The sequence below is a fragment of the Panthera leo genome, chromosome A3 (assembly GCF_018350215.1).
Source record: "Panthera leo isolate Ple1 chromosome A3, P.leo_Ple1_pat1.1, whole genome shotgun sequence".
Classification (NCBI taxonomy): Eukaryota; Metazoa; Chordata; class Mammalia; order Carnivora; family Felidae; genus Panthera; species Panthera leo.
In genome coordinates, this window is record NC_056681.1 from 26,763,055 (window position 1) to 26,775,868 (window position 12,814).

Here is a 12,814-nt window from a genome sequence, read left to right on the forward strand (position 1 = left end):
AAATCTGTATATTTAAGGTCAGGTTAAAATATGTCTTATTACTTTATGATCCAAAGTTGCTTTATTATTATTATTTTTTTAATTTTTTTTAACGTTTATTTATTTTTGAGACAGAGAGAGACAGAGCATGAACGGGGGAGGGGCAGAGAGAGAGGGAGACACAGAATCGGAAGCAGGCTTCAGGTTCTGAGCCATCAGCCCAGAGCCTGACGCGGGGCTCGAACTCACGGACCGCGAGATCGTGACCTGAGCTGAAGTCGGACGCTTAACTGACTGAGCCACCCAGGCTCCCCTGCTTTATTATTTTAAAAGTTGGTGTGTCATATACGAAACACATACAGCAAATATTAATATCTGCTAAATCTGGGTGGTGGATGCCTGGATTTCTCTTATAGTCTTTTTTCTGCATTTTTGTACATATTTTAAATATTTCAACGTTTGAAAATTAAAAACAATTAAAGGAAGTTGTGGAACATCGTGTGTATTGACTCACTGTGAAAACAGCAAAGGCTTGTTCACTAGAAACTAGTCCTGGGAAAGGCCGGGGTCTGTTTAACAAGGCGCCATGACCCGAGATATACAAGCACTTTTAAGTAGGGAACAGGGGACCACTAACATGTGCTGAACGCTCACTTTGTGCCGGGCACTGTCCTAAGGGTTTTACACGTGTCATTTAATTTTAACAAAACGCATGGTGGCCAAAAGATAAAACTGCAATGAATGATGACTTGCATATGTTAAATGCTTGCTAGAATTACATAATTAAACAAACATACTAAAAATGCTAGAGTTGGGGCGCCTGGGTGGCTCAGTCGGTTAAGCGTCCAACTTCGGCTCAGGTCATGATCTCACGGTTCATGAGTTCGAGCCCCATGTCAGGCTCTGTGCTGACAGCTCAGAGCCTGGAGCCTGCTTCAGATTCTGCGTCTCCCCCTCTCTCTGCCCCTCCCCTGCTCATGCTCTGTCTCTCTCTGTCTCTCAATAATAAATAAACGTTAAAAAAAATTTTTTTTAATAAAAAATTTAAAAAATGCTGGACTTGGAAAAATAGGGGGGGGAATTGTTGGAAATACTCAGCAGGGCCAACTGCCATTCTAACACGCAGGCGACGCATGTGCATGAGCTCGGGACAGACACATAATCGAGAGACAAAATTAAGGCAGGGGGTGGGAACTGGCTGGAAGCATTAGCTGTGTTGTCCAAGCAGCAGCAGCAGCAGCAGCAGCACCTTCCGTAGCCTTCTCCCCCACAGGCAGGTAATTCAGTCCTGCTGATTCATCACCTCTCCATTTCTGGATTACCGGCCTCTTTGCTTCTGATGCTCATGTCTAAAAATCTTATGTTTATTTATTTTGGAGAGACAGAGCATGAGTCGGGAGGGGCAGAGAGAGAGGAAGACACAGAATCCGAAGCAGGCTCCAGGCTCTGAGCTGTCAGCGCAGAGCTCGACGCGGGGCTCGAACCCATGAACCGTGAGACCATAACCTGAGCCGAAGTTGGACACTTAACCGACTGAGCCACCCAGGCGCCCCACATCTAAAAATCTTAGAAACATTATTTTTGATGTCAGTATTCTAACCAGATAATACACTCACGTGGTTCAAAAGTCAAAAGGCATCAAAATGTGCCTGAGGAACTATCTCCTCCCCACCCCTGTCCCCACCCGCCCAGTTCTCATCCCAAAGGCAACTTCCGTTCCCAATTTCTTACACTTCCTTCTAGAGATGTCTGCGCACGGATACAAACATATACAGAGATATAATTTGTAATGTGAATGGAAGCATACTTTTCAGAGTTCTATACTTTGTTCTTTTCCAATTAACAATACGTCACAGGGATTATTTCATATCTGTACATAAAGCACGGCCCCATTCCTTTTTAACAGCTGCATAGTATTCCATCATGTAAATGAGCGGTTTGTTTTATTTCCTTTTTTTCTCTCTCTCACAAACAAGGCTGAGCAGTGCATTGCCTTTAAACCTCTCTTTTCCTATATTGTGAGTGTACATGTCGGGTAAATTCTCAGAAGGGAATTTGCTGGGTCAGAGGGTATGTGCTTTTGTCTTTTGATAGACATTTGCCAGATTGCCTCTGGAGTGGTTGTACCCACTTACACGCCACCAGCGACACACGTATTCCCCCAGCCTCGCCAGCATAGTGTGTGATCATATTTTTGGTCTCTGCCAGTTTGATGGGTGAAGAGGGCATTGTGTTTGAGTGAATGTGTGAGCCAATGTCTAGGCACACGGAAGGATGCAAACATTCTCCAAAGGAGCTCGAGCTCTCCCATCCTGTGAATGTGAGTCAGTGTGGAGCGAGCAGAGAAGTTTGGGGTGAGCTGCTCTGAGCAGAGTGGGGCTGCTCCCCTGGGATCACCGGGGGCTCCCCCACCCCCACAAGACTGTCAGCTCCCAGAGGGAGGGACCAGGCCCGTCTTGTCCACTGCTGTATCTCCTGTGCCGAGACCGTAGCTTGGGACTCGGTGGAATGAAGAAGCTCTCCCTGACCAGCTGGGGGGATGGGGAGGGGCAGGGCGCAAGGGGGCTGGGCAGACGGGATCCGAGGATACACTGGTCATCGATGCTGCTCAGTGTGAAGCGGGTGTTGGAGAATCGGGCGAAGCCGTCCCGGTACAGCCAGGCCCGCAGCGGGATGTACTGTGTCGAGGAGGGAAAGGAGGGAGAGGAAGGGGAGGGGGGTGAATACGAGCAATCTGCCCCTCCTAGCTTTTGCACCCGCCGTTTCTTCCACCTGGAGTGCCCTTCCTTCCTACCTTCTCACATCACCCCTCAAGAATCCGTCCAAACAGCCTCCTCTGATTCCACCCCCTCCCTCCCTGGTGTCAGGTGCAGGGAGAAGATTCAGAAGGGAACCGAATGAACGAGACTCTTCTCTGCTCCGCTACCACGCGCGACACCCTTCCGGGTGTGTCCACGTTCCCCACCAGACGCTCAGCTCCAGGAGCCCAGGGGCTGAGCCCGCCTCCCACGCCCCTGTGTCCTCATGCCCCACATTGAGGAGCACCTCACGAAGGTTTGAACGGTTGCTGAACGAATGGGTGGGGAGAGGCGGTATGGCAGCTCCTTGTCTGAGAGTAGACTCTGGCACTAGGCCGCCTGGATTGGGAGCCCAGGTCTGTCCGTCACCTGTGCGTGACCTCGGGTAAGCCACTCAACCCCCTCTGATTCTGTTTCCTCATCTGTAACATGAGGATAATAATAGAACCCGCCTCCCCGGTCATTAGGAGGACCAAACGTAGTAAAACCTGCTGAATACCGGGGTTTGGTACTTAGGAGGTGCTCGGTAAAGGTCAGCTGCGGTTACCACGAATGGCGGAGTGAATAAAGGACAGGCGGACAGCAAATCCAGACTCGGGTCTCTGAGATGGCAGAAATGGGATCTGTTTCCGTGCCCCCGCCTTACCCTCAGACGCCCCCTGGGCTCTCCCAGGCAGGCTCACATAGGCACCCCCCAGAATGGCTTCTGCCCCCTGTCTCCTGGCCCAGCTCTTCCTTACCTGCTGCTGGAGGAGGGCCCCATCTTAGCTACTCACCGACATCACCAGCACGTAGACGCGCAGGTCAAACTTGCGGCCTGTCAGGCAAGGAAAGAATTCATGCAACAAATACTGACCGTGTGCCAGGCAGCATGGTAGGTTTGGGGGTTAGAGCAGTGGACAGGCAGAGGTGAATGCCAACAAGAGCACAAGAGGTACAAGGAGAAGGTAACGAGGAGCGGAGGTGGTTAATGTGGGGGAAAGGCTGGAGACAGGGGATCAAGGAAGGCTTCGTGGAGAAGTGGTGGCCTAGAGGAAGAGAGGTGCCCCCCAGCCTGGAGGGGCCGGGCCTTGGGGGAGGAGGGACTGCCTGAGCAAAGGGCTCGGTCCAAGGGCAGAGTGGAAGGAGACGAGGTCAGTGAGGTCAGCAGGGGCCAGCTCACGTGCAATGTTTGGATTCTGTTTTAGCAACCATGGGAAGCCACTGAGGGGATCTTGTCCCCCTGGGTACTGTGCTGGAGCGGAGCATAGGGGACCAGAGTAGCAGTGGGCATCAGTGAGGATGGGAGGGGACAGTGGCCAGAACCAGGATGGAGGGGGTCAGATGGATTCAAGAGCTGCGTGGGAGCTTGATGGGAGGTCAGACATGGGAGGGGAAGAGAGAGAAACACACCCACAATGGTCTCCGACCTCTGGCTTAGCAACCGGGGGCTGGAGGGGCTGTATCCCGACGGGGAGGCTGGGGAAGGAGCCATATGGCAGGGGGAGGGCGAGGGTTGAATCTTAGGCATGTTGGGTGTGAGCTGCCGGGAGGTGCCCAAGGGTCGGTGGGACATCAGGATCCGGGCTGCCGGGGTGAGGTCAGAAAGCTGGAGACAGAAAGCTGGGAGGTCACTGGCATCTGGGGGTGTTGAAAGCCACGAGAGAGGATGGGGTCACTGGGGGAGGGGAGGGAGGATGTTGCCTGAAGCGGTGAGAGGAGCCAAGTGGCCCTCTGTTCTGGGCAGAGACCGCCATCTCACCTCCTATCAGGTAGGGGTTTTCGATATAGCGCTGAGCTACGTAGTTCTCCACGGGGATTTCATCCTTCTGGTCATCAGAACTTCTCGCGTCCTGGTTGTAACAATAACTATTATTAACATCTACGGAGCATTTCCTGTGCAGGAGGCATCGTGCTAGACACTCTCCTCGTTTGGTCTTTAAATCAACCCTATCGGGGAAGGACGAACGTTATCCCCCATTTTACAGATGAGCAAACTGAAGCACAGAGAGGGGAAGCGACTTGCCCAAGGTCACACAGCTGCTCCGTGGCACAGCTGGGACGTGGACCCACACGCAGGCTGGGCCCAGAGCTTCGGCGTTTAACCTCTAGACCTGTGCTGTCTATTTACATTTAAACTGCTTAAAAATAAGTGAATTTAAACGCTAGCACGTGGATGAACCTTGAAGCCATTATGCTAAGTGAAATAAGCCAGATACAAAAGGACAAACACTGTAGGAGTCCATTTCGACGAGGTCCCTGGAGGAGTCAGATCCACGGAGACAGGAAGTAGAAGAGTGGTTGCCAGGGGCTGGGTTGGGGGGGCTGCTGGGAAACAGGGAGTTAGTGTTTCATGGGGACAGAGTTCTGGAAGCGGACGAGAGTTCTGGAGGTGGATGGTGGTGGTGGTTGCACAATGATGTGAATATACTTAGTGCCCCTAAATTATACGCTTAAACGTCGTTAAGATGGTAAATGTCACGTAGATACAAGAACGAAAAGAAATTTAAAATCCAGTCCTTGAGGGACACCGGCTTCATTTCAGGTGCTCAGCGTCAGCACGTAGCTAGTGGTCACGGTACTGGAGAGCACAGGCATACACCGTTCCGCCTCTGTAGAAAATTCCATTGGTCCGTGCTGCCTGGAGGGCCACGCAGGTGCCCGGGGACTTTCCTCTCCCTTCTCTGCCTGCGAATCCTTTCCTGGCCAGCCCAGAGAGGCTCTGTCTCCCACCTGCACAGCACCTCATGGCCTGCAAAGCCCCTTCTCAGCCGCTGTCCCCTTCACGGTAACCATGTGACAAAACTGAGGCCCAAAGGCGAGTGGCGCATACTTGGTGAGGTCACACAAGGGCCTGGTGGCAGGGAGCCACTGGAACTCAGGGTCTCTGGCCCCCAGGGCAGAATTTTCTACACCGGCTGTCATCCCCCGGCCCTCTCCCCCTCCACCGCCAAGCTGCTTCAAGACAGAGGCAACCAGGCCTTCCCTTCCTGGGCCCCGGGCCACCTGGCACCTGTACTCACATGGCCTCCGGGTGGATTGACAGCGCTCCGGGCTGGCTGGGCCTCTGAGCTGGTGAGCTTCTTCCCAGCGGTGCCCTGATGGGAAGGAATCAGACACACAGAGGAGGGAGGCAATTCACTTCCTGAGCACCTGCTCATGCAGCAGGTGCTGGTTGTGTAGCAGCATTATCATCTCTAAAGTTCAGAGGGGGTTAGCAATTTTCCCAAGATCACACAGCTGCTGAGTGGCAGGGGCAGGATTGGAAGCGGGATTCCTACTACGCCGGATCCTGGGATACGGATGGGTCATGGGGAGGGAGGGAGCTACCTCAGGCTCGGCCTGGGACTTGGAGGAAGAGTCAGCCAAGCTGTCCCCAATCAGGTGAGCAGGAGGCCCAGGTACAGAGGCCACGTTCTCAGGTTTTAGGCATAGTAACTCGTCCTCAGCAGGCACTGTTACTACTCTCCCCCATTTACTTGGGCACAGAGAGGAGAAGAAGCATCTTGCCCAGGGTCACACAGCTTTTCAAGGGCAAAATCAAGATTTGAGCCCAGGCAATCTGGCTTCAGAGACTCCGTTCCCAGGGGCAGAGCTTCGCTGCCAGCCCTTCAAGCTTTGGAGGAAGGAAGGAGGGGCCCCTCGCGGCAGCAAGGGCAGAGGGAGATTTCCAGAGCAAGGGGGAGGGGTAAGCTTACCTTCCTCCAGTCCATGATGTCCTTCAGCCTCCGGAAGAGGAAAATGCCCTTTCCCTGCGACCGGGCTACCTGGGGTGGGGGTGAGTGCAGAAAGGTCTGCTCTCAGCTCTATCTGGTTCCTTGTTGGCCCCTGTGCCTGGGGCACCTCCCCACCATTTCTCTGTCTCTATCTCTCCCATGGGCTTCCAGCTCTCCCCAGAGGAATGGCCCAGCCCAGCCCCATGGGGCCAGCCACTGAGAAGGCACTAAGCCTGGCTGGCGGGTGGGAGGGAGGCAAGGGGGGAGGAAAGAGAGAAGCCGACTTCGCTCACAAAGGCATACAATGGCATGAATAATACAAAACAACAGACAATTAAAAAACCATTTCTAACAGTCTTGGGAACACATCATCCAATTCTTTTTTTGGAAATCAATTTGCCTCCCTAATTAGGTTTTGCTTCAGCTAATACTGATCAGTCTGCCTTTACTGAATCCCAGCATGGATAATTCATGGCTTCACAGAGTCTAGGGGCTGGAAAGATCTTTAATATCATGCAGAGCAGTCAGCACCAAAGGCATTATTCCCCCCTGAGAAATCCCTCTGTGATGGTCACCTGCCAGGGAGCTCGCCACCCTCCCCCTACCTCCCGATGCAGCTCATTTGTTGCGGGATCGCTCTATGAAGCAGTCATCCCAAAGGTATACATTAGGTGACTACTGTGTGCTGGGCATTATGCTATAGCCGTGACCCAGACCTCATGGAGCTTTCACAGCCTAACCTGTGTCGAGCTAAAAATTTGCCAGCCTGGCTCTGGCCTGTAGGGCTTCCTAAAACAAATCTGATCCCTGGGCCCCAGAGCAGCCCTTTGGGTAATCTGCAGCCAGTGAGCAGATCCCCTCGAGGCGTCTTTTCTCTGGCATTAAGGCACCCAGGTAATGCAAACTGTCATTTCCCTCTGTTCTTCTCGGAGCAGGGCCAAGTTGGTTAATGTGATGTTCTCTGTACAATGCAGGGGCAGGCAGGGCTGTCGGGCATGGATGGGCAGGCTGTCCACTGCACAAGGGCTCCCCGTCATGGGGCCAGTGGGAGCTGAAATTCAGCCCCCGCTCTGCCTGCTGTGCTGTGTGCCTGTTTCGGGGTTGTGTACGCCCAGAAGATGGGGTGCCCGCAAGACCTGGGAGTACTGGTAGCGTTTCAGGGGAAGCCACATGCACACAGCTATTTGGGAGAGCAACAGTGTGCATAAAGGGCTTCCCACAGTTCCCAGCTACCCACAAGACTTACATTCACCTCACAAAAGATGACCCAATGTGAACAGTGAAAAAGTCACTCAACTTCATTAGCCTCAAGGAAATGCAAATGAACACCCCAAGAGGATGCCACCCTATACTGCCTGAGAGTGGGTAAAACTAAAGACCGACAACAGCAAGTGTTGGCGAGGCTGTGGAGAAACCGGAACTCACAACTGCTGGTGGGCGTGCACCAAAGCTGGACATAGGCATCTGCTCTGACCCAGAAACTCCTCTCCTGGGCACCTGCTCGGCAGAAACCCGGGCACCCGTGGACATGTACAGGACGTGTAGCACACGATTCACAATAGCTCCAATCTTGAAACTCCCAAATGGACAAGTACGCACTCAACGGAATCGTGTCGACAATGATGATGAACAATGCACCGACCCGCGTCAGTGTGGATGAGTCGCCTGAACACGATGTTGAGGGAGAGAAAGCGGACGCAGTGGAGCCATACTGCGTGATTCCAATTACACAAAGTACGAAAGCAGACAAATGAATCCATGCTGTTAGGGACCCGAGGGGTAGTGAGTGGGAGAGGGTCGGAGGGGAGCTGCTGAGGGGCTGGCAATGCCCTGTTTGCAGTCTGGGTGCTCGTTACTCAAGTGTGCTCGCCTCGTGAAATTGACCAAGCTGTGCCTCTGTGACTGGGGCGTATTCTGTTTACTAAACTTCAATTAAGAAGTTTTTTTAAAGACTCCTGCCTTTGGGTCTAGGACCCCCCACCCCTACCTTTCCTGTAGCCATTCCCCTTCCTTCTTTCCGGCCGGCAGAGCCCAGCTCTCACACGGAGGCTGGAAAGAGCAGATACCTGTGTGGTCAGCCTCCCATGCAGCTCATGGGAACCATGCAACTAGTTTTGGTCAATGAGGCCCAAAGAGACATCGGCTTGGGGCCTTGGGGCTTCTGAGAACGATTTTTTTTTTTTTTCCTTGTTAACAATATTGGGGTGGGCGCCTGGGTGGCTCAGTTGGTTAAGTGTCTGACTCTTGATTTCAGCTCAGGTCATGATCTCATGGTTCGCGAGATCGAGCCCTGCATCAGGCTCTGCTGATAGAGCGGAGCCTGCTTGGGATTCTCTCTCGCCCTCTCTGCCCCTCCTTCCCTCTCAAAGTAAATAAACAAGCATTTAAAAAAACACATTGGGGTTGAGGAAGAGGAGAAAGAGAGGGAGGGAGCAAGAGAGGAAGGGAGGGAGAGAGAGAGAGAAAGAGATGTTTGCCTCCTTTCCTTCCTTTGAATGCTACACTCTGGGGAGGTGAGGACTATAACCGTCACCAATGAGGTGACGAGTCTGATGGAGGAAAGCCAATACACTGAGGATGCAGAGTGATGACAGAGAAGAAAGATAAGGAATGTGGTCTTTTCACAGCACCACTGAGCACATCCCCCAAACATGGAACTTCCTACCTCTGGCTTTCTTGTTATATGCGGTGATAAAATGCCTTTATTGTTTGAAGCATTGCTAGTATGTTGGCAAACACGTCTGTTCCGGGAGATGCCCTCCTAAGGGAATAATCCTCAGGGTGAAAAGTAAACTTCCTGCTTGGTGATCTATCAGGGTTGTTGAGGCTGGAAACCACCACCTGCTCCCTAGCTCCAGCAGACTGTAGTTTCCAAAAACAATCACAAAAATATTTCCACTCCCATATGTTTTCCCAGAACCTTGCTACCTCCACCCTCCATCAAGAGGTAAATTCAATGTCCCGCCCCAAATCTGGGCCAGCATTTGGGACTGTCTCTACTAATTGCATATGGCAGAAGTGACATTGTGTGGATTCCAGTGCTGGGTCCTCCAAGGCAACACAGCTTCCACACAGCTTTCTCTTTGGGGATGGTTGCCCTTGGAACCTAGCCACCATGCCGTGAGGAAGCTCAGGTCACATGGAGAGGTCCATACGGAGGGCAACTGAGTCTTCCAGCCCTCCACCCTGGCTGAGCTCCCAGCCAACAGCCAGCACTGACTTGCCAGCCCAGTGAGGGAGCCAGCTCGGAAGAGAATCCTGCAGCCCTCACGGGAGCCGTCCCAGTAGATGCTCAAACAGCAACGAGCCTTCCCTGTCAAATGCTGCCCAAACTAGCATGAGCTAATAAATAAGACAGGATTTTCGTTTCAAGCCACTGAGTTTTGGGGTGCGGGAATAGGACCAGCACACTGACTTTAGGGGAATGGTTTCTAACAGTGGCAGCCAATACTTCTCAGATGTTTTCTGGGTGCCAGGCACAAAGACTTATGCCCATGAGCTCCTTAAAGCTTTACAAAGAATCTTCTATGTAGGCATTAACGTTATCCCCCTTTTGCAGCCAAGGAAACCAAGGAACAACGCCAAGCACTCTGTTCAAGGTTACCCAGCCTGTAGGTGACAAACCCAGGTAGTTAATTTTTTTTTTTTTACATTTATTTATTTTTGAGAGACAGAGAGAGATGGAGTACAAGTAGGGGAGGGGCAGAGAGAAAAGGAGACACAGAATCCGAAGCAGCATCCAGGCTCTGAGCTGTCAGCACAGAGCCTGACGCAGGGCTCGAACTCACAAGCTGTGAGATCATGACCTGAGCCAAGGTCAGACGCTTAACTGACTGAGCCACCCAGGCGCCCCCCAACCCCCACGGTCAACATGGTCCTACTGTTGGGACTATCAATCTTACTTGATAATCTGGGAGTAAAATATTATTTTTATAAAAAGATATGTTTTCAATTGGAAAATAATATGAATGGATTGTTGGGGCGCCTGGGTGGCCCAGTCGGTTAAGCCTTCAACTTCAGCTCAGGTCATGATCTCACGGTTTGTGAGTCTGAGCCCTGCGTCGGGCTCTGTGCTGACCGCTTGCTCAGAGCCTGGAGCTTCGGATTCTGTGTCTCTTTCTCTCTCTGCCCCTCCCCCACTTGTGCTCTGTCTCTCAAAAATAAATAAATGTAAAAAATATATATATATGAACGGATTGTTAGAATGAACCATATTTAGATTTTGTACCACCTGTGGCCACTCATGGCCCTCGATGCCCTGCCCCTGGGGATCATTTCTCGTGAGGCATTCGTTGTGTGGCATTCACTGGGTGTTACAGATGTAGTTGGTGGTCCACTCAGCAACGCCAAGTATGGGAAAAAAATTCCCTTTTTTCTCTGCCAACAGAACCCCATTTGCGTATTTGTTTTTTAATGTAAGCTCTACACCCATCGTGGGCATTGTATTCACGACCCTGAGATCAAGAATTACCTGTTCCACCAACTGAGCCAGCCAGGCGCTCCCAACAGAACCTCATTTGGATCACCTCTTCCTGGTGGCCCTGCCCTCTGCGGGGTCTGATGCCCACGGTGGTCCCATGCCCCCACCATGTGACCGGTTCAAGCAGGGCCAGCAGGATGCCAGGGGAAGTCTACTGCAGTGACCTCTGGGGAGTTTGTGTCTTCTTCAAAAGGGACACACAAGACCAGGGTGTTCCTTCAATCCTGTGGCAATAGTGGAGGCGTGAGGAGGTGAAGCTAGAGCTTGGCAGCTACATTGTGACCAAGAGTAGCGGCCAGCCCGCTGGGGTGGGAACCGATGATGATGTCAAGCTGCCCTATGATGTTGAATCATCCCTGGAAGCGACCTCTCGTCATTAAAGGAAATGTCCTGGGGTCTGTAAACTCGAAAGAGAAGAAAGTTTTTCATCCTAACCAGATTTTCCCACTGCTTCCCATTATGAATGCAGACAACAAATCCTAGTAGTACTAGCCAAGCCTGTGACTTTACTCTCAGAAGAAATCTCGGTTATTTTTAGATCACATTAGAGTTGCTGCAGGTGTCTCAAAATATTGTTTTTGCTTGTGATGATTTTGAAAGTATGGTAACAATGGGGCCTGCTGTTAGACTCTCACTGTTAATGAAAAGCACATATATTGTTACTGTTACTGCATACAGATCATTTAATAGTTTGTGTGGCCGTTGTGAGAACATGCTAGCAGGTCTCCAACTGCGGAAGGTGCTGGACTGACCGCCAGCTTCTACTACCGCAATCCATGCTCCACTTGTGGGGCCCCGCCTGCAGGGGACGCTCCTGCCACGGACGGAGGACAGAAGGGGCCTTGAAGGATGGCCCACTCCCTGGAGAGTGGGGCCTCCTCTGGCATGAGGCCTCCCCCAGGCCTTGCTGCCCGGCCTCTAGGTGCTTCTCTTCCTTCCCTCTCTCCCTCGCTGGGGTCTGACTGCCGTCCAGGCTCCCCCCACCCCCTCCCCCAATTCCTCACAGGCAAAACTCCTGGCATGTTCGTTTGTTTCTCAGAGGACCCAGACTAACCGGTTGATAACTGTTTTTCAATAGAGTTGCTTCTTTTTATAACCAAATTATTTTATCCTTTTAAAAACACTATTTTGTGACCGTGTGAAACACTATTTTTTTTTTAATTTTTTTTTTTAACGTTTATTTATTTTTTGAGACAGAGAGAGACAGAGCATGAACGGGGGAGGGTCAGAGAGAGGGAGACACAGAATCCGAAACAGGCTCCAGGCTCCGAGCTGTCAGCACAGAGCCTGACGCGGGGCTCGAACTCACGGACCGCGAGATCATGACCTGAGCCGAAGTCGGCCATTCAACCGACTGAGCCACCCAGGCGCCCCTATTTTTACCAGCCCTCTCGTTTGGGCTCCCTGTAGTCGTGATTTCTGTTATTTGCTGCCCAAGGCATCCTGCCGACCTCCTGCCCACCCAGAGGGCCTGAGCTGGTAGGAAGGGAGAATGTTTCGATGGCAAATAAGTTGGGATCGATGCAATTTTTACATCAGTTAGACTTTTAAATGGCAAAGCCAAGGGCTTGTTCTTATACTCTGAGATGGGCTGGGGCTCAGGCTCGGTGGGAAGAGGGGTCCCTGCGGATGGCAGGGAAGGGATGATGCTGCTTACTCCCTTCTGAGTCCAACTCGCCCCGCCCACCCCCGCATCGCCCCTGCTCTGCTGCCCGGAGTGGAGTTGGAAGCTGAAGAGTCAGCAGGCCCTAGGGCACCGTGCAGAGGAGATGCCAGAGGGAAAAGGCAGGCCAGTGGCTACCCTGACCCGCCGGCCATGGCAGCTATGTGAAAACTCTTGTGTGTGGGTGCACGAGGACAAG

General features: G+C 52.1%; 1 protein-coding gene across 2 annotated transcripts in view; it reads right to left on the reverse strand.

The window, feature by feature from the left end:
* TTLL9 (tubulin tyrosine ligase like 9) overlaps positions 1–12,814 on the reverse strand; it is a 41,355-nt gene that overhangs the window by 12,715 nt on the left and 15,826 nt on the right. For both annotated transcript variants that reach the window (XM_042931301.1, XM_042931300.1), the window contains exons 6-10: positions 6,455–6,523; positions 5,780–5,854; positions 4,519–4,609; positions 3,554–3,594; positions 2,570–2,657 (exon numbers count right to left, since the gene is read on the reverse strand). In XM_042931301.1, coding sequence (XP_042787235.1) covers positions 2,570–2,657; positions 3,554–3,594; positions 4,519–4,609; positions 5,780–5,854; positions 6,455–6,523 — 364 coding nt within the window. The remainder of the gene's footprint in view (positions 1–2,569; positions 2,658–3,553; positions 3,595–4,518; positions 4,610–5,779; positions 5,855–6,454; positions 6,524–12,814) is intronic.